We start from the raw sequence: 22,122 nt of genomic DNA on the forward strand, positions 1-22,122 counted from the left end.
GGCACTGTCATAGCTGCTCATGCTTCCCAGAGCATTCAGGTGCCTGGAGAGAGTTGGTGTCTAGTTTTCTCTCAAGTACTCCACCTTAATTGGGCAGGTAAAACTCTATAATTAGGGACCTTAGCTGGGGAATTTTTCTAATCCATCATATCTGCTCCATTATTCAACTCTATCAAATCCACGCATGCAGGGAGAAGCAGGACGTTCCTCACAGCACTGTCAATATTAACGTCTTTCCAATTACAGAGCATTATAATGGCAACCTGATGAGGAACTGTGACATGCTGCCTGCAACTCCTAACTTTTGATTAAAGCCTCCTTCAAGATGCTCCCCTTTATTTATGGCACAGGGCTGGCCAGGCACAGGTGAGGAAATGCTGGGAGGGAGCAGCATCGCGGCTGCTCTTGCAGCTACCCAGAACAGCTCAGCTGCCTGTGATGTGGTTCCAGGGGAACTCCAGCTGTGTCCCCACACCTTCCACATTGAATCACAGAACCATAAATGTTGGAAAAGACCTCCAAGATCATCGAGTCCAACCCTTGCCTGATCACCCACCTTGCTACAACCTGGTCTCAGGGAGCTGTAGAGGGACAATCGCACACAGCGGGAGGGTGCCCCGGGGGCAGCCCTGCAAGGGGCCCCATGAAGGTCTGCAGGCAGAGCCCCCATCAATTCAGCAGCCAACACTGAGCTGGAACCTCCAGCCCTCAGGGCACAGGGACAGAGGTCCAGCTCCTCCGGGACCCCTGGCAGCACTGCAGCTCCAGCCCCTCCTCTGGCTCTACTCCCTGGTGACTGCCTGGGCTGTCTGCAGCTGGCAGAGGAGGGGTGTGAGCTGATGATACCGCGGTTGCAAAAGGGGGTTTATTAAACTATTCTTCTGACAGGTTCATTTTCTGAATTCCTCTGGATTATTTCCAGCATTCCAGTTCCATCAGAAAAACTCTATTCAGGGGGTGGGGAGAGGCTGTGAGGCATTTCTTCCCTTTTCTTCTCATTTAGATGGTGAAAGTTAATCCTTTGAAAGTCTGAAACAAGCACAGCTAACTGCAATGGAGTGCGTCATTTCACAGTGCAAGAGAAGTGCTGGGACAGAGCAATATCCTGAGAACCTGCAACCCTTCGGGAGAACCCTACCAGCACAGGGAATAGTCATGGCTGGAGCTGCACTTGGTGTGTGTGCCAGGGTTGTGTGAGCTGCAGCTCTGGCTGGGCTACAAGGGGTCCCTTCCTGCTGCAGGACACTCACTTCAGCAAGGTGGATGTCAACCTCTCATGGACCCAAGCCCCTCCAAAGCACCTGGAATGACAGCCTGAGCCCAGGAATGCTGGTCACTTCTTAAAATTACGTTTTTTCATCAAACTCCTCAAAAAAGCCCTGCTCTGGATAAACTCCAAATTGCTACAACCTCAGCTGCTGATGTGTCTCCAAGAGGTCATTCATACCTTTGCAGAGAAATTTGTGCAGCCACCAGAAAACAGGGAAAGATCACTGGGATCATGTTGGGACTGATGATGGACATGCGGCCAAACAGCCCTGACAGAGGCACAGAGCTGAATCCGAAGGCGTGCAGCGAGTACATCCCAACAGCTTCCTGGGAGAGCTCAGTGTGGGTCCTGCAGCCCAGTGTTGCATCCAGGATCTGTGATCCTCTGGAGCATGGCTGGCAGGAGCCCAGCAGCAATGCCCTCGCAGCTGGGCTCACCCACATTCCGAGGTTTTGGTGGATCCTCGACCTCCGGTGCCCGCGGTCCTTCACTGGATCCAGGACGCCAGGTCCCCATGGAGGAAGGGACCCACGGGAGCCCAAAGCAGCAGCAGCCCTGAGCCCCAGACCCTGGGGCAGGGGGAAGGTGCTGGTGGGGACACGGTGTGGGGCATCCTGCTCCTTGGCAGCCCTGCTAACAAACCAGCACCGCTGCCTTTCCAGAACGAACGTGATTCCAATGGAAAACTAACATGACAAGAGGCACACACAGTAATAACCCAGTGAGGAGACATGGCTCTCAAGACATCTACAGACCCCAGATTAAATGAAATTTTGACAGAGAAAAATATGTATTGGCAACATCTCTTGATCCACAATTCAAAGAGAAAATTGAAACCATATTTCCATAAGAATCAGACACTGGAAAGAAGTTCTTAATAAACAAAAAGAGACAGGTCATGTAATTCACTCCCTTTTCCTCTTTTCCATTTGTTGGTCAGGAACGATTAAGAGTCAAGGAAAGAGGGTTTTTAACTGAAAATTTGTACTTGAACCTGATAAAACAACTTAGAAAGAAGTTTCCCAGCTGCAAGTTCTGAATATTTATGTCTGGAGATGCAAGGAACATTCCAAAACATTAAATAATTTGCAAAACCAAAGCTGCTGGGTTTGAGTTGAAATCCTCTGGTCTGCAGCCTCTCCACCTCACTTTCAAAAACACCATCTGAAGAATCCAGAGGTGGAGAGGACTGAGTGGGACAGCTCTCCTTGTTTGGTCAGGGCCCAATTAAACGTTCCCTCCTGGAAGGGGTCAGTGCGTCAGTGACTGCTGGAGCCCTGTTTCCATGGCCAGCAACCCAGCAAGTCAAACGGACCTGCACGGGGGTGACTCAGGTATGGGTTGTGTTAGGAGATTTCACTCAAGAGCCACCGCCCTAAGCTCCAAATTTTTTTCCCCTGGATTTTCTGCTCTATTTGTTCCCAGGACATAGAGCTTTGGTGTTGGATTTTTTTGTCCATTTGAAAATCCTCACCTTTTTTCCTAAGTGAAAACTGAAGGAAAACAACGTAATTTTTTTTTTTTTTAAATTGTGGGAATCCTTAGGATCCCCCCTCCCCACAGAAGATAACCTGGAGGTGCACTGGCACACAGAGTCAGCTTCTGCAAAGGTTCATTCCCAGACCCAGAGGAGCAGAGCAGTACTCTGGGGTGTGACCCTCAGCCCCTGTGAGAAGCCCGAGCCCCCCGGACCCGTCCAGCCTGGCTGCCGCGTACAGGTCCCGGAGGGACAGGGGAGCCGTGCTGGTGCCTCGCAGAGGGGCAGCACTGGCCCTCCTGCACAGCAGAGTGACATGAATTAGCGTGTGACAGTGACAGAAAATGGAAAAGAATGGCCCTGCAAATGCAGTTACAAGAGAAAAGCAAATTGATTCAGTGGACATATGAGTATTTTTGAGAGAGAAAGCAAGAGAGCTGCCTGACATATTCCAAGATACCCCACGATTGCCTCTCTTAAGGAGATGTCATTCAGATTTCCCTGAACTAGCCTTTAAATTACAGTTCTATAAATAGATCGGGCACTGGCAGTATTTACAGTGTGAGCATCAGGTGAAAAACTACAGCGGCTGCCGCGGCTGCTCCTCTCACCTTGCGCCTGCCCCGCTGGAGGTTAACTCTGATTTCCATGTTAATGCCGCCTCGATCCCAATGGCTGCCATTTGTCAAATTAACATTCATTTCAACAACCCAAAAGTGAGAGCTTTTAAACATTAATTCACAACTATGAGCTCTTCTCAGCACATTATTATGTTACTGTGATGAAACAAACTGCCTATGGAAAGATATAGATCCTGCTGGAAATGTTGGCACTGCAGATGGGAGAGGAGGCCCATTCCGGAGGCAGCGCTGATGCGGGCGAGGGCAGCAGTGCCCGTGCCCCGATGCTCAGGTGGAGGTGGGCACAAATGGAGCCAGGAGCCCTCAGAGCTGCTGCCCAGGGCATCTGCTCAACCACGCCGTTCCCAAGAGCCACCATGGGCAGCTCAGGGCCGTGGATCCCACCCGGGTCTGTGCGGGGTGTGGGGCCGGCTGGGAATGCCAGCTTGCCTCGCTCGAGTGCCCTCTCTTCCTGCATGGCATTCCCGGGAAGAAGCTCGCCAGGAACCCGCTCCTGCTGCTAAACCAGCCACGAGCATTTCCGAGGCGAGAGATTATCATCCGAAAGATTTAAATCGGTGCTATTTTGAGTCTGCAATTATTCCGGCTCTCACCATGACTGATCAACGTGCTGTCGCTGATTAACAAGACAAATGAGGGGAAGGCCCTGGCTGCCGCTGCCCGAGGGTGCGGACAAAGGCAGGATGCGGCCCGGGGGAGCTCCCTGGGCTCCTCCCTCCTCCCAGGGCAGCGAAGCCCCGGCGTCACCGCTTCCAGAAAGCCCAGGGCCCGGAGGCACGGGCGGTTCCTCAGCCTGGGCCCCCGGCTCGGAGCACCCGGCGGGGTCGCTGGGAAATGCCAGACACGAGGGAGACCCACCAGGAGCCCCTGCAGCCCGGGCGGGGGGCACGGCCCCGTCCCCGGCCAGCGCCGGGCACCGCGCGGTCAGTGCTGTCCCCAGGGCCGCCGCTGCCTCCCCGCCCGCCGGCACACCCGGGAGCCCTGCCGGCGCCCCATCCCTCCCATCCTGTTTTCCAGAGTCTGGTTGGAGCTTTAATGGCGCTCAGGGATGAGCTGAACTGATGTGTCCCTTTCTCAGCGTCCATCTCTGGCAACATGTGCCAACGGTGCTGCAGGATGGGATTTCCTCTCGCTTCTCAGAATGAGAAGGACCAGAAGGGTCCCCTGTGCCCGAGGGTGTGGGCGCTGGGCACCGTGGGGGCAGCGGGCAGGAGCCCGGAGCTGCTGCAGGCAAGGCCGGCGTGCCAGGGCTCTGTGCCGTGTGGCACTGGGGCCGGGAGCGCCATCCCACATCTGGTCTCCTGATTTTCCTGAGGGTCTATCTCCTCAAATAAGCACAGACAGATACCTACAACTCAACTACATCTGGAATAATCCCTGGCTCCTAACCGAATCCAGAGCTGTAATTTAATCAAGATGTTCTGCTGACACTATAAACCGGGAGAGCGGCATGGAGCAGTGAGTGTAAATGCCAGCAGAACCCGAGACTGAATTACAGCTGCGCTGTTGCACCAGACACGTCGTGCTCAGACACAGGGGAACAGAGTCCTCTTTGTTAAACTAATTATTTGAATACGTAGAAGGAGAGGACAGAAAGGACCTGTTAAATATTTACCATTTCAGGCCTTTTCTTGCCGGACATTTTTTCACTGTTGATATAAGCTGCTCTGTGCCGCAGTTAAACCTGCCCATAAAAATGGAAAGGTTCGAAGTGTGCATGACATATTTCAGGGGGACAGGGTGACTCCAGGGGCTGTTAATGAAGCCCAGAGCCTTTCACCTCTGTAGCACTGGTTTGAATCCAAACACCATTTCCATCTGCAGGTGGTTTAGCTGCATCCCTGTTACAAGCTGGGCTGTTCTCTGTCCTCATGATCAAGTGCTCTTGTGGGGAAGAGGTCCCCCTCACTGGCACAGTGCCTGGTTGTCCCATCGGAGGGGTCAGGAGGGCAGGGGAAGGGACTCAAGCTCTCCCTTCCACTTTTGGGAGCCCCAGGACAAGTACAGCCACACTGCTGTGTCCTGCAGGGACAGGAGCATTCAAAACACCCTGAGAACCAGCAAGTCCTCCTGACAATGGAGGGGCCATCCTGGGAACAGGCAGTGGCAGGGTGGCAGCTCCAGTGGGCACTGGTGTTCCTGCCCCAGGGGAGCCCATCAGTGCGGGCCAGCACCTGGCCAGGGACCTCACCACTGGAGGAGTGTTTTGGAAAGCCCACTGCCGTGGAAATAGCTCTCTGTGCTGTGGGAAGGACACGTGGCTCAGGCCATGTCCCATGGAGTGCCACCCCAGCGAGGGCACTGCTGGCCGGAGGGAGGCACGACACGCGCGTCCAGCCGGTCCAGCACTGGCAGCACACGGCAGCTGCCCCTCGGGGAGAGGCTGCACCGCTGAGGCTCCAGCAGGTGGGCACTGCAGACCTGCAGGGAAGCTGTGGCAATGCCTGGAAGCACCGCGGACGTGGCGTCACCCGCTTGGCAGCGGAAAGCAGGGACCCCTGAGAGCTGAGACCCCGAGCTGGGCGCAGGTCCCTCGCCACCGTGTCTGGAGCTCACCTGCCTTGGAACCTGTGCCTGCCGGGCAGCCACCTCCGGCAGGTGACAGCCCGGGAGCGTGTCCCGCTGGCGGCAGCGGCACTGCAGCGTCTCGGTGACACGTCCTGGTGGCTGACTCTGCACCGACATCCATGGAAAGCATCTGCCTCCGACGGTGCTGCCGGTTCCGTCTGTCTGTCTGTCTGCTGATAAAACGAGCCCTCTGTTCCCAGCCCAGGCAGGGAGAAGGTTCCGTCCTCACCCAAGGGGGCGGGAACTCAGCTGCCCCTGCCCAGGGCAGGGCTCCTCTGAAGAGCTCAAATTCTGCAGATCTCAGCAAAAACTGTGGGAAGAACTCAAATATGCAGCAAGCACTGATTTTCCATGTGGATGCATTGCCATTAGCCTTACCCATTAATTAGAATAATAGTAATTGTTACGATAATGATGATTATAGAGACTACTTCATATTTACTGAGGTTGGAAACATCTAAACTAAACCCTTGCACAAGCCACGTGCTTTTATCAAAGCCATTAATGTCTGAGATAACATTTTTAAATGCCAAATTTTCTATGAAAACGTATATTTATATCAAGAAAATTAAATTTCAGCTTAAGGTTCTTATTATAAATAAAAGAAAATAAGTCAATAAAACAATAAATATTTAACTGAATGAAGCAGAAATTATATCCAATTATATTTTCTTTAAAACCCAATTTATCTGCCAATATTTTCTTTAAATGCTCATGTTACTTTTTCACTTACTAACAATAAATGCCTGGATGCATTTCAAAGTGGTGCCTTTTCTATTATTTCATTTCCTGGAGTCCTCAGCTTGAAAGGACATTAATAGCACACTATAAATAAAAAAAAAAAAGTTACTTAAGGATTTACAGCTGAAGATTTCTATGGAAACAAACCGGAGAGCGGAGTTTGCATCAGGGTGGGGGTGGGGAATGGAAACAAAGAGCTGAAAATGGGAACCAAACTTCAGCTGCCACATGGCAGCCCCGGCTCTTCCTGCCTGAGCCCGGCGCTGCGTCTGGGGTCACCGGGGTGGGGGCCACACGGGTGCCCCGCCTCTGGGTACACCCTGAGGCAGCCACCTGAGTCCTGGTGCTGCTCTGGCACGGGAACACGGCGGCACAGGGACGCTTCGGGCTCCCAGGGGGAAGCTGCTGCCAGACCCCTGCCTGTGCCCAAGGTGAGAGTTGCAGGAAAGTTGCAGGGATGGTCCCACATGCCAGGGCACTGGGATGCCACAGGACACTGTGACACCACAGGACACTGGGATGCCACGAGCTTGGGGTGTCTCCTTTTCCCCAGCTGCCTCTGTCCTGTGCTCGCCCACCCTCGGAGCATCTGAGCATCAGCCAGCGGAGGGGAATGGCTCCATTGCCAGCTCTCACAAATGGGCAGTGGATTTCCAAGTGAGAGGAGCCAAAATGACTTGCATAACATAGGAAACAATTCAACAATCAAAAAATCTTTCACTACATAATAGGATTTTATAAATTGAATTATCTCTGTAAGCGCTGACAGTCCGAGCCGATCAATCAATTAAGGGATGCCAGGCTTGAGCCCGCAGACCCGCTCGGTGGGAGGGTGCTGCTGGCAGGGCACCTGGCTCCTTTCACACCCCCCGGCCCCCCCAGAGGCAGGGCCGTGCCAGGGCCTCCCCCACCATGGCAGTGGTCCCGTGGGAGAGCCCTGCTCTGGCTGGGGAGCCCCGGCCTTACATTCAGGGCCATATCTGGGACATGGGCCCAATTCAGCTCCATGTTTGTGGAGCCAGAGGGCCCTGGGGACAGGCAGAGTGCTGGGTGTCCTCTCTGTCACCGGTGTCTTGGTGACTCCTGTTGAGGCTCCTGCAATCTGCCTCTCCCACTGAGTGCGCAGTGACGTGGAGGGTGCAGCTGGTTATTGATGGTGTGTAGGACCAGGTGTTCACAGACGAAAGGTTAGTTTATTAATCCCCTGGGAGACCTTATGAAAAACAAATTCAGGTAAACAACATATTTTTCTTGACTGCTTTCAAGATTTAAGGCAGGGATCCTGTTCTTGGAGTCTCTTCGACGCATTTCCATTGCACTCTGTTATTACATTCTTCAAAAAAGAGAGATTGCTTCTCATGCCACGTTCTGGGAGAGAGAAACCTAATTGAATCTGCTGCCCATGTGGCTGGACAGCATGTCCTTCCCAGTTACGGATGGGCTGGAGAGTCTCTGAAACACATGGGCAGGCCTATTGGAAAGGCATTTTTCTGCTGGGTGCCTGCAGTTCCATGCTGCGTCCCTTTCTGTCCCTGCTCTCCCGGTGCTCAGTGCTGTGGTGCCCAGACTTCCTGTCCCACAGACATTCCCTCTGCACCCAGAGCCGGTTTTGTTGTGGCTCTTTGTCCATCCAAGGTGGGGGAAGATGGGTTTCCAAGTGAAGCCTCTCATGTGCCCCCTCCAGGGAGGAGCTGGGGTCACTGGGGGCTCTCGGGGGTGGCAGAGACACTTCCCAGCCCCTGCACCATACAGCGCCCAGTAGCACCTCCCACTCTTCCCAACACTGCCCTAGACTTGGCGGGACAAAGCTTCCAGTCTGGAGCCCACCACAGAGCCCGCTGAGAGGAACCAGCTCCCAGGTGGCTGCCCTGGGACCAGTGGGGACAGGTGGGGGCCAATTTGAGGAGGAATCACACAGGGAGTGCCGAACACTGTACAATGCTTCATGCAACCTCTGAGCACGGTGCTCAGGAGAGAGAAATCCCTGTGCCCCATTTATGACCACTGGAACTTGATTAAGCACTGAACTTTAATTAATTGACTGGCTTGGAGTAATAAGTTCTGCCGATTTGCTTTGCCCAATGAAGAGGTGAATAGTTAATTCACATTAAGTGTCAGGTGTGAGGGCCACCATCGCACAGCCCCACCATCAATCAGACGAGGTGCAGACTCTGGCACTGCCTGGACCCCTGTGCTCTGATGTGTCCTGGACCCCTCCCCATAACCCCAGACCCTTGACTGGAGCCACTGGAAGCAGCAAAGCTGGAGTGCTCAGCCACCTGCAACAGGGCATTGCCTCTGTCCCCAGGGTGCTGGGGACCCCTGGGAACCCCCCGTGCCCCTCCAGCCATTGCCCAGCTGTGGGCATAGTGACAGAGCAGAGACCCCTGGCCTTTCCCCGCAGTCACTGGGGAAGCATTCCAAATGTCAGCTCCCCATCCCCTTCCATAACTTCGCCCCCCAAAGATTCAAGGTTCTGAGGTGAATCTCCTCAGCCCAGCGCATGCTGCAGAGCCAGGAGCAGTGGCCAGTGAGGAGGAAGAGTGCAGTGCAGGAAAACACTTCCCATCCAGAATGGGCTGGAGCAGGAGGGCGAGGCCCCAGCACACGTGCCCTGCCTGTGCTCCAGCGTGCCTCTCCTGCTCCTTAAATTGATTGGCACTTTCTATTTGAGGAAAAATGAGTTCTTAAAATTGAAATACTGGTTATTGTTATGGTAATACAGCGAGGCTGTGGCAGCAGAGATTTTAAGATACAAAAAAGGTTAGTTTGAATCAAGCAGCTGAGAGGTGAGTCTATATAAAGTACTCAGGACTAATGAGTTCCGAGGGATCCACGTATCGGGTCTGGACCCCTTAATGCTGCTGATTCAAGTGGTGGGTGCAGGTAATCACCAAGATAACCCGAAGCCTCTGGGATCATTACTGCTTTATCACATTTTGTATAAAATATTTTCGGCCTCATTTAGGATGTCAGCCTCTATCAAACGTTTCCTGGCATTAAGAACGCGACGCAGCCCGGCAGCTCCAGCATACCTGGAACCCTCGCTGTCCTCTCCCAGGCTGTACCTGGAACCCTCGTGTCCCACCGGGAGAGCCACTCGGGGCACCCTGGACTCTCTGAGGGGGCTGTGGCGCTGAACAGGAGATTTGTGAATAATGTAAGAACAAAAGTATTGAGCCGTATTAGCAGGACATAGTGACTGATTCCCAACATCTGTTATTGCTTTCTCTCATCTGTACCTGAAATTAGCAATTTAGAGCCCATACCTTTATTTGGAAAATAATAGTACAGAATTATAAAAGTTTAATATGCTCTCAGTAAAATGAAAAATGAGCAGTTATGATATTGTCTAACACTTTCAAATGTGTTTATTAATTCATGTTTTAAATCATAAGTTTCATTCTGCAGGAGAGTCATACACAGCAATAAGCAAGTTTTAAAATATTAATGAATAAACAATATTTCTCTATTGAAATATAACATGCTTCTTTGAACAATGTACCAATGGTAATAAATCACAACCAGCAGAAAATTGCATTTCGTATTTAATACAACTTGAACTCTGCCTTTTTATAAATGATATCTTTTTTGTTTAATTGGCGTCAGTTCAGATCTAGCAGATTGCTAATAAAATTCTGGATTTCCATACTTAATGACGCGTGCTCTTTATGCTGAATTTTACCACAAAAAATGCAACCTTTTATTATGCAAATAGCAGGCGTTAATAGGTGATCTCCCACCACGGGCAATGGCCCCGTCTGCTCTCCCAAAGCCTCACCTGGGCTCCCCCGCAGCCAGGGGTGGCCGCGTGCCACATCCCCCTGCTCCCAGGTGCCATTCTCAGAGAGCGGAGCATGTGGGGCACTGGGAGGAGGAGGACGAGGGTCCCTTCCCCTCCGGGGGTCAGCGGCCTGGGGATGTGCTCCTTGGGGATGCCTCTGGGTCCTCACCCACCCCAGGAACACAGCCTCACGTAGGGGCTCCAGCGCACACATCAGCACCCGCGTTAGCACCGTGGAGAGGAATGAAAGTAATTGGGTTTAATTAGCCTGTGTAAACACGATCCTTAAATTTGTTGCCACATGAGGGTTTTGGCAGTCTCCAATAAATTAATCCTTTTTATTATATCAATGACAGGAAGATGATCAAATAGGCTTTGATATAGATTTTGGGATTTAGCACCTAGTAGCGCTGTGACATGCTTGAACTTCTTCCTCCTGCTGCTGCTGCTGGAGGCAAGAATGAGGCTACAAACAGCGTCTGCTTCCGAGCTGCTCCCAGGCGGAACGGGGGGCTTGGAGACACATGGATGGGGATGCCAGGGAAACTTTGAAGAAAAGTTTGTCTTCGGGATTTGTTGGGTAAGTTGAGTTTCCAGAGGATAGGGTCACGTGAGGAGAGCTGTGGGAGTAGGGGGGCACCGTGATGAGGCACAGCAATTAGTACGTCGTGTCAGCACATCCGCAGCCGGAGGCTGAGCTGAACTGCGAGCACAGCCCTGGCTCCCCTCCACGCTGGGGCACACGGAGCCGTTGTCCAGACCCCGGTGCAAATGGTTCCTCCCACTGTGCTGAGCCCAGGGGAAATGGGCTCTGCTGGTGCTGCAGGACACCTGGCACAGCTGGCGCCTGTGCTCTCACATGTCAGGGATGATTTCCCAGGTACTGCTGGGACACAGCCCAGACCTGTGGCTCGGCTATCAGCAAGGATCATAATGCCAGCTCCATCCTTCCACTGTCCCAGCTGCAGGAAGGAGCCAGAGGCTCTGTAATTCAGGGGAAACAAATTCGGTGGCAGACAGGTGGCTCGGGGTGCCCACAGAAGGTGAGGGGCCCCATGTCCCACCTGGGAAGGCCAGGAGACTGGTTCAGCTACTGTGCCATCCCAGGTATCCCCCATCCTCCTTGGGCATAATGGCCCAGGAGCTGATGCACACAAAACCTTCTCCAGCCCCTGCAACCAAGGAAAGGATCACTGGATGGAAATTCTAATCATATATTATATTACCATGTCATATTAGACTAATAAAATCCTAATATGATACAGGAATGGGGAGCATATCATAACTCCTCTGTGGCTAATACAATGCAGGCAATAAATCACTCCAGGGCTTATCCTTAACAATTGTATCAGAGCTTTCTGTGTCACACTGATAACTCAGTCCCTCTGATCTAATGGTTCACTTTTCTTCACAGTCCATATGGCAGTGACATTAAAGCTAATGAAATAAAATAAAATTTGCCAATCTTTGAAGAATTCCATTCTTTAAAAAGATGTATTTTATTAACACAAACTGGAAACATCTTCAGTTACTCACAGTTACTTTTATCACACTGGAAATACATGGCACAGATATTGGCAGTGGCATTGCACATCGGCTCACGTGTGGTCACCACATTGCTGTGGGATCACTCGGAGCTGCTCAGCCTCACACATGTGGAGCCAAGTCAGCAGAGCTGTCCCTGCTGACCCAGTCCCCAGGGACACGGATCCTGCCATGCCCCAAGGTCACGGTCTCCCCAGCTCTTCCCTTCCTGGGCTGAGGATCCCTCGTTGCGTCCAAGGCCGGATACACAGGGAGCCGGGTGCAGGGGGAGCTTGTCACCTGCTCCACTGTCAGCAGATGAAGGTTTGCTGATCTCTGGGGGGCTGTGAGGCCGTGGGGCTGCTCCCATGGCTCGGTGGGTCACAAACCCGGTGCATCTGCCAGAGGCATCGTGTCTCCCCGGCGGCAGGGCTTCTCATGGCTCCTCCTGCAGGACACCCCGGAGCAGCCATGGTCCCCCCGGCACAGCAGGTCAGACGGAGCTGGGGCTGGTCCCAGAAGAAGCTGGTCGAGCTGTGCCCAGGGGAGCACTGTGGGTCTCTCCTCCAGACACCCTCATGCCTGTCCCAGTGACGGGTGCCTTAGTCGGGTCAGTGTCGGGCACAGGAGACGGCGATTCCTGGGACCTGCTGCAAATCCTCCATTTGGCTGTGCTGTGCTCCACACGGGGTCTCAGGGCTGGCACATCCCATGGCTGGTGGGCTCCAGCTGCAGGGTTCTCGTGGGCCGAAAGCTCAAACTTGGGCGCAGGGAATAAGGATGGTGCCGCTGAGCTCACAGGGTGGGAGGGCTGAGGGCCTCCTCCCCTCGTGTGAGCCGCTGCTCCTGCGCGAGGCTCCGACGGCCCTTCAGGGTGTAGCTACTGGGTGAAACACAATATACCATCAGCAGCTTGATCCTAGTACTGGTGCTGGCAGTAAACCTCCCTGATGCATGATCAGGCCTCAAGGATAAGATGTTTATTATTTGCCATGGAACCACGTGGCTGCTCTCCAACGTAAGGAAAAGCCAAATTGCACTTGTAATTCAAAGGGACCCAAAGCCTTAATGCTGTAAAGCAGCAGCTAATGATGCCCAGCGGGCGCAGGGCACGCAAGGGCGGCCCAAAGGTTGTTGATGGCCTTCCTATGAACCTCCTCAGTGTGTGACAGGTCCTTGCCTGTGGCCAGCAGAGATGTGATCAAGATGAGGGACGTCTGAGTGTTCATTACGCTGCCTACTACGCCTCCGCTGACACACTTTACATTTAAAATATAAAATACTGTTTCCACTGAGCTGTAGCACAAACACCGAGCATGTGGACTTGGAGAGCTCCATTAGCAAATGCAAATTGTTGGGTGCTTTGTCCTCAGCATGCAGAAGTCTTCGGCAGTCCACAGTCCCCACCTGCCCCAGCTCCTGTTAACTGATAACAAAGGTTTTGCAATGCATGTCTAGTTATTTACTTGTTTATTTAAATGCACCACCTGTAGAAGAAGCAACACTGTTCAATTCCAAACCTGATCGAGGTGATTCTGCTCTGTGAATGAGAGCAGCAGCAGTCACTGGTGCATGAGAGCGTGGGGTGCAGTGTTGCCACGGCCCGGGGGAGAGTGGGAGAACAAAGGTATTTTACAAAATGACCTGATACAAGAATTGTTAAGAAAAGCTGAACCACAAGCTCATTGAATCATGCAAATAATTGTTCAGCCACCAAAACAACACCTGAAGGCTTGAAGAGCCAAAGGGAAGGGAAGGTGACGGACCAGCAGCTCCTCAGAGCCAACCGAGCCGCGGCTCCAGCCCGGGAGGGGCTGGTGCTGGTGAGCGCTCGGCCTCCTCCTGCCTAGCTGCACTAACCCGAGTAGTGAGTAGTTATATTTATCAAAGACCATTTGCTGCAAGTGATTAACGTTAATTTGATTTCCTGTGAGTCAATTTCCTTGAGATATGGTAAATAGGCTATTACCTGTTATTGACCTTTACTTTATTAAAAAGACTTAAAATTAGCATTTATATATATACGTCCTTCCAAAAAAGTTTTTTTAATAAAGAAAAATATTTTTATAATCACATTAGACTTGCTAGCTGAGGCTATAGCTCCAAAGTTAATGTTAAATAAAAATGGTAATTAAGAGTGAATATGATGATGGTTTTTAAACTCATCTAAAGGCCTGACCCCTTCCTTTACCTCCACTTGATTTGTGGCTCCCAAGCAGAGCAGGGTGGCAGCGGAGGCAGGGGGCTAGTAGGTGGAAGCCTCTGCCCAGGACATGCCTCTCCCAGGATTTCCAATCCTCTCCTGGCAAGAGGGCACAAGGACCTGCTGGTGTTTAAAGAGATGCTCAGCTCCTGCTCCATGCCAGCTCACTCTTCTGGAGACCGACGCATCTCCTCAGGTTGACTTGAACTGAGCAGGAAGAAATTACATCAACATTTGATCATGAAAGCAAAAAGTTTATTCATGTTTGAAACTACATATAACTACCACGAGGAAGACTTTTCAATCCAGGGTGTAATCCAGTTAGAAAGTAACACGAAACGGTTTAATACATTAGAATCACTGCCACAAATTATTTTCATGACTCAATCAGTTTCAGAATCGCATACAATACAAAAGAGAGAGAGAAAGGGCCCCTGCAATCCAGGGGGATGTACAGTACTGAATACTGAAGTCTGTATGCATTACAATTAATTGTTGGTTTTTGCGTGTATTAGTAACAAGATGAAGAACATTCAAAATGCTTCTCAGTATTTACAACAGTTGCACTGTTTTGTGTCCAACCTAAGACCCCATGTTTCCACTTCCGCTTCTTTAGCAGTTGCCAAGGCAACCCTGATTTGTAGGAGATTACAATGTACATTACATTTCGTGGGGAAACAAAGAGTTAATTACAAGATGCAAAAAGATAAGAAAGAGACAAACTACAGCGTGAGTATCGTTCAGAGGTAGTAAGTGAGCACTCTAAGCTACAGAACATGTTGAAAGTCTATTGGTTTGTATGAGTTCGCATGAGGTAATAAAGCTGTGTTTGATTGGTGAGATGTATAAATACTCTTTTGCTACACTATGTACAACACTCCATATCGCGGTGCTTTTTCCTTTCCTTTTCCTTTGTTTGTGGTTTGCTGCCAAGCAGAGGCACCAGCCCTTGGCAGGCGTGGGTAGCACCCAGCTCATACTGTAAAACCCCGGGTCGTGGCGTGCACAGAGACCAGCAGCAAGAGTCGTCATCTCCCAAGAACAACCTGTGTCCGTGTCAGGATACGGAGAGGAGACTCGGGGTCCAGGGGGGCTTTAGAAAGAAAAGATGCTCCTGGTTTCCAATCTAATTTGTAAGACAATAGATCTCAACAAAAATGTGACGAATAAGGATTCTTAAACACGACCATTGTTAACCGAAATAACTGAACAGCTCTTTTTATTCCAGGTCTGTGAGAGATAAGAAAAGATGAAACACAATCAAAGTCTGTGATTCCTGTCGACTTTCCATGGAAATATGCACACAATTAAATTTGGGTGAGGCGGTTCTTTGTGTCTGCTCTTGCTACTGAGGTTAAGCTTGTCCTGTACTTTTACCCTTAAGGCCAAGTAATTGGCAACTGTTAGACCAACATCATTAAAACTGCTGATAATAAATTATGATAAAATAGTTACAGGGCTATAAACAATGCTAAATCTTGGCCTAATTGGATAAAGTGCTTTTTAACATTGTGTGTTTTAAGTATAAATACAAATGATTATGATACCTTTAAAAAACAGATTTACCAAGTTTTCTAATAAGACAAGGTTTTACAGTAAAGCTGTAGGTGGTTGGCTACAAAAAACTCTTTCCTTTTTCTCCTGCAACTCTGAATGCGCTAATCAAGGCATCTCAGCTCAGGGAAAAAGTGTTGCTAGGAGATTAGTTAGAGGTATCCGAGTGCACACTTCCCGGCCCTTCTGTAGGGGAAGTCACAGAAGATGGAGTGGTTGCGTCCTGCCAGCCTCCATTAGCCTGCAAAGGCAAAAACAAGTCAATTGATACCAGTGCGCATACTAATTACACCACAGGCTGAGTGTGGGGCCGGCCGGCCCGGGGCTGAGGGGAGATGCTCTGGGAAGGGGATCTTCCCGCACTGCCCTGGCTGCAGGGGCCGTGCCGGAGCGAGGCACGGGAGTGGCCGAGCAGGGAAAGCAGGAGCCCTTCAGCCAGATGTTGGCTGCAACCAGAACTGTGGGATTTCTGCAGAGACCATCCGTGCTCTAATGAGGAACGTCCCTTCACCGGCACTTCGGCTTTGTCCCCTGAGAAGACAAGCCTGGGGCAATCCGTGTTTAACTCCCGCTTCTCCCCTCACTACCCAAAGTTCGAAATGCCCTTTCCCCACTGCAGGACCCTCGGCAGAGCTGCCCCACCTGCACATGCTGCCCCAGCTCCCTCGTGAAAGGCAGAAAGGGGCTGCTCGGATCTGTTTTCCAATTATCTCCAGCGGCAGCCCCGCTCCGGCCCCGCTCCGGCCCCGCTCCGTGCCTCGGCTGCGGCCCTCCCGCCTCAGACCTGCCTCAGCACGAGCAGCGCAGGAACAAATTTGCCTTATGTCTCGGCCAATCGAGGCAATTGCTGGAATCAATGTCTGATCGGATTTCGGCTGTGGCAGACAGCTTGTCGCTACATATTTTTATGTCAGTCAAGAAGAGGGAGGCGCGGGGCTCGTGAGTTGGGGGACGCTGAGTGGAAGTGACGGGGAGGCCTCAGCGCAGCGCCCGCGAGAGCCGCCCCGGCCGCGCCGCCGCTGCCCCCGGCCCTGGCAGGGAAAGGTTAGCAGGGAAATGTGCTCGTGGTGCTCGGCCACCCAAACCCTCCGCGGCCGGGCCGGCGCCCTGGGCCGGGGGACACCGCGGGGACGCGCAGGGGGAGCGCCGGTGTCGCGGGGGACCCCCGGCCGCCGCCCCTCGAACCCCGACAGCCAGCCTGGCTCTGCGTTCATCTATCACCGGAGATACGAGAGCGCTGAGCGGCCCCACCGGGGGAGAGCAGCCTCGGTAATTATCTCCTCTGCAGATGAAACAGCACACAGCGCAGCTTCATCCTGACAAACCCAAGGGTTTGGGTTTTCCCTTCAGTAAAATTAACGGCAGCACCAACCTGCACCACCCCAAGGCTGAACCCCCACCGACACCCGTCCACTGCTCAGACAGACTGAACAGGCACAACCCCTGCTCGAATGCAGAAGCACCACGAGTTTTTATTTTGTAAAGATACGAGAATCTACTTAGAGAAAGAAAAACTCTTGTGCAGATATGAGTCTAAAGATATTCCATCTGAAGTAAACATCATTCCTCTTTTATCCAAATTTATAAACAACAAATGTACAATATTTTTACTCAGCTTGGCAGCTGGAGGAGAGGTTGTCAGCAAGCATTCTTTTTTTCAAATAAATTAAGCCTTACTCTGGTGGTTTGAGATTATGCACTGTATTATACAACAGCGCCTTATCAGGCCTCATCAGTGAAGATGGAATTCATGTCTGTAAAATGCTGCAGGCAATCACAGTTTCATATTTTATCATGTTGATAAGGATATCGCAAATTCTCTGAAGCATTTCAAAACACTTAAATGAAAAAGGAGAAATGCAACTAAAAGGCTTTTTATATGGTTTGTTGTGGGTTATTATGAGTTATTTATAAACCCAAAAAGAAAGATTTGACATTTCAAATGTAAAAGATTTGAGTATTTAATGGTACTTTTTTCCCCTTACAATTGAACATCTTCAATCACGTTTTAAATCATTAATATTTACTCTCATGGCAAGTGGCAACTCAAAACGGGGGGAAAACCTCCCCTTCCCTGTGGCTGCAGCAGCTCACCCTGGGTCTCCCCATTCCCCTTCTCTGTGGGTTTCTGGGGCTGCTCAGCACCCGTACCCCAATCCACATCGGCTGGGAACCACCAGGGTAAACCCTGTGAGGGGGGAGAAGGTCACTAGACTGGGAATTCTCTACAGTAATTTTAGAGCCCATGAGTATGAAGGAAAACAAAGAAAAATCACCTCTCAAGCAAATATGAAACATTAGGGAAAAAAAAAAAAGCACTAATTGTTGCAGCTATAACTGGGAGAAAGAAGCTGGGAATGAGGGATGGGCAGGCTGTGCCGCGCAGCCCTCGCCGCTGCCGCGGGGGTGTTCCATCCCAGGCTCCCATGCCGAAGGAAGAACACATCTCCACGTTGATTCATCCCGGCGCCTCGCGCGCAGCCGCGGGCCCAGCCTGCCCAGCCCGGGCACCGTCACATCCCATCGCTTACGGCCAGCGGCAGGACATTTAACACCTATCACCATCAAGCCCATAATCCCTCAATTTACTGGCATCTGTTAGCCACACTGACTGTTCACTGCCGTTTGGAGTAACAAGGCCAAAGGTACCTCTCAAACACAGGAAAAATGGGCACCCTTGAAATGGCCAAAGGTGTATCAAAGTCCTCAGAGCTGCCACCTGCCACAGGCAGCAACAGCCCAGCAGAGCTCCCTGGCTGGCTGTTGAGCCGCAGGAGCCTCTCGGAGGCTGCCTTTTAACTCATAAGGCTGAAACAAATAAAAATTTGAACCATTTATAGTCACAGATCTGGAATTTCTCTCTTCTAACACTAACAAGCCTTACAGCTGCACCAAGGGCTGTTCTGTGGTTCATCCCTAAAGATGTGATATTAAACAACACTTCTGCAAAGAGCAATTAATACAGGTATTAATGACTGCATTTACCTGCCACTGCGCTTATGGCTTTCCAAACCACTGTTCCCCCGGGTACTCACATTTAAATTATGTGGACTGTACAGTGAATTTCCTCCCAAGCCATCATTGTATCCTCCCGTCTGATTGATAACATGACGCAGGGTATCCACCTTAAAGCGAGGGGAGACAGGATTCATCATTCCAAATCTATTAAAACATCATCACTTACAATAGGCAACATTTTGAATTATGTGAGCCAAAAGGGTTTAGCATCTTCTATGAAAGGCAAATTTATCAATCAAGACTGACTGGCAGAATTTCAACCAATCCGTGCCCATTAGAGCCCATACATCTCTGCTTCTCACACCACCAAACACAACTTCCTCCCAGCACCGTGGCCCGCAGCTCCTTCCCAAGTGTCTGCAGCAAAGTGCTGGGAATATTCACCCGCCTGTGTGTGTGCTGGCATGTATGGAGGAGATGATGGTGTGTACACAGCACATAAACCATGGATCAGCCCTCCTGAGAGGACTGAACGGTGACTGACAGTGAGGTGTGTTGAAATAGCTCAGTCAGATGCGTTCTGATATTTAAGGAAATAAATAAATAGATGAATGAATTAATAAATAAAAGTTTGTCCAATAAATGAAAGACAGATGGGAGAGTTGTTTTTTTGTTTTTTAAAAGGGCAAGGGGAGGAAGGAAGAAAGGAAAAAAAAGAAAGAAAATTTCACTGGATTTACAGTGTCCATGGAAGTCAGATGCACCCAATCCCATTCCATGAGCTCAAGCCAGAGCCGAATGCATTCACAAAGCTTAAAATTTCAATCAGAAGAAAATCATTCTTTCCTTTATATTTGTGAAATTCAATGCCGGGGTAAGAATAAGCCACATCCAGAAATATGTAGCCTCCACTCTGCAGTGAGGCCCAGACCAGTTAATAGAGCCAGAGTAAGGTGGAATTTTTAGCCCAAACCCTACCCTGCCAGAAAGGCCCTGCTGGGGGCATTTCTCCTACCTGTGACTGCACATTGGCTCCGACTTGGGACCCCTGGTAAGAATCCCCATTCAGACTCTGCATGTTCATGAACATGTCCCCAGAATTTGGGAGGTTAAAAGAACCAGAAGAACCTGGAAAGGAAAGAGTTAGGTAGCTGAATAACAGAGAGCTGCAAAAACATAACCCTGAGACCTGAGGGCAGGGGAAGGAGAAGCAGCAGGAGAGGAGAGGACAGGCAGGGCTCAGTGGAGGGGAAGTTGGCTGCCCTGGCATGGGGCAAGCGTGGCCACCACGTCCTGGCTCTTGCCCCCGCACCAGAGCGCTGTGCTGGGCAAGACTGGAAGCTCCCTGTGACCCAGGGCAGCTCTTCCCTCTGGAAGAGCAGCCTGTACAACAGTAGGTTTCCAGATCAGAGCTGTCCCCCTGTGGATCACTCCATCATGAGGTGCCATCACCAAACACTCATTTTGAGCCTGTGCTTCGTGTCTCCTTCCAAAAGGAAATTGTTGGCAGTTCCCAATTATGTGGTTTATTACTGTCAAAGAAGGAACTTTTTTCTTACTTCCCTTTTGTTAGTCTTCTTTTCCCCATGGTTCTCTATCCTCCTTAGAAGTTGTCCACAACTAAGTCACGGCAAAACTTGACTGCAAATAGTGTTTGTGCTTGCGGCAACCTTTGCCCCTGGAGCCCAAAAGAGCAACGCCCCCCTCATACACTCCCTGACTACTGCAGTGCTCAGACTTGCAAGATGTCATCAACACACCAGTGAGACCTGTAGCAGAACATGTCACAGAGTAACTCCAAATAAAAGTTCCATCCTTAGATTTCTATTTATAACATCAACTCCATTTCAAGCCATCCAGAGTTTAAACTCAACTAGAGCATGCTAAAAAATTTCTCTATTTTGTTATCTTGACAATAAATTTAACAAAACCAGACTTGGACCTCTGCCCCATTTTACATTCTTTTCAGTGAATGAGAAAAAGCTTAAAGTAACTACAGAAACAAAGAATGTGCCAGAAGCCTGAGCCAGGCAGCCGTCACTACTGCGGGAATTACACGGGCCCCACTCCGCTCTCCCGTACGGCTGTGGGAGCTTCGCTGTGGAGCTGCTGGGACCACGCACGGCAGTGCTCGGCCCTCGTGGTCCAACCTGGAGGTCCTTGGGGCTCAGGACTACTCCCTGTGCCATGGCTAGGGCTGCTAAGGAGCTGCATCCTCCTCATCCCGACCGAGCTCGCTAGGGCACCATCGGGGCCCTCCGTGACACACAGCCCTTCAGGATGCTCGAACGCACCAGCCGGGTACGTACCAGAATTTGGTGTGGTGGGGGAGTTGGTCTGGTTGTTCTGGACGGCCGCGGCCACGGCGTGCGCTGCAGTCACAGCCGTCTTTGCCGCATAGAGATTGGCTTCCTCCTGGAACTTCCCGATGTTCTTCTTGTACCTGATTCTCTTATTGCCAAACCAGTTGGACACCTGCAGTGGAGAGAGGTGGGAAGGGTGAGGGACACAAAGTGCTTGGCTGGGCAAAGGAGGAACCCTTTGAGATGTCATTTTGAGATGCCAGAAACACAATCCGTACCTGCTCCGGATAACTGAGCACTAACCCGGATCAGTTAAACATCACTATGGAGCTGATCAAGACCTGGCTCTGCTGCTCTCTTGGCAAACTGAGGCACAAGTGACTGATGACCACACGTATCCTGGAGCTTGCTGTACTACTGAGCACAGCATTGTCCCCTACCACCATGGGCCATTTGTCAACAAAACTGGTGCAAGACCCCGAAAGCTGCTCAGGGGGGACCAAGGTCCGGTTGACTGAGGGCAAGCGGGCAGTGAGAGCAATTGTTCTTTATTTTTGGGCTGGAACAACCTTGGCAGCCTACTCACAGAATCGTGTTTGGTTGGCTGAAAATGAAAGGAATCATATAAATCAATAATGGTTGAAAAGTCACTTTGTCATCTCCCTTTGAAGATGCTGTACTGAAGCCAAGGTGGCTCCCAGGGCACCGGCTATTAACCCACACAGGGGTCACGCCTGGAGCTGCTCAGGGAAGTTTGTATGATCTTGCTTAGGGGCTTTGTTTAAGTTCAGCTGCTGTAACAGAGCTCCTAAATAACAAACCCAGTTTGGAACATGGACAATGGCCAACACGGCAGAGACAAAAAACCAACTGCAACAACCCAGCAGGGTAAAGGGGAAGGGACCAGTGGCAGTCCAGTGGTTTTCAGGCAGCCACAGGGCGTGGCGGGGGCTGGGGTCCTGTCACAGCACCCAGTTCAGGACCCTTCTGAGGCAGGAGTCAAATCCTGCTGTATTTGATGCAGCACATCTTTTGTTTAACCACAATTAATGGAAAACCTCTGGCCTTTACCAGTAATATGGAAGGCACCTTATACATC

General features: G+C 50.9%; 1 protein-coding gene across 6 annotated transcripts in view; it reads right to left on the reverse strand.

The window, feature by feature from the left end:
• Positions 1-14,441: 14,441 nt before the first annotated feature.
• The window catches only part of PBX3 (PBX homeobox 3), a 103,368-nt gene continuing 95,687 nt past the window's right edge, over positions 14,442-22,122 (reverse strand). For 5 of the 6 annotated variants that reach the window (XM_048325090.1, XM_048325091.1, XM_048325089.1 and 2 more), the window contains 4 exons: positions 21,030-21,195; positions 19,736-19,848; positions 18,798-18,887; positions 14,442-16,003 (listed from right to left, as the gene is read on the reverse strand). In XM_048325090.1, the coding sequence (XP_048181047.1) occupies positions 15,911-16,003; positions 18,798-18,887; positions 19,736-19,848; positions 21,030-21,195 (462 nt within the window). In that variant the 3' untranslated portion in view covers positions 14,442-15,910. The remainder of the gene's footprint in view (positions 16,004-18,797; positions 18,888-19,735; positions 19,849-21,029; positions 21,196-22,122) is intronic. The other variant, XM_048325093.1, reaches the window with a different exon arrangement.

The sequence above is a fragment of the Corvus hawaiiensis genome, chromosome 21 (assembly GCF_020740725.1).
Source record: "Corvus hawaiiensis isolate bCorHaw1 chromosome 21, bCorHaw1.pri.cur, whole genome shotgun sequence".
Classification (NCBI taxonomy): Eukaryota; Metazoa; Chordata; class Aves; order Passeriformes; family Corvidae; genus Corvus; species Corvus hawaiiensis.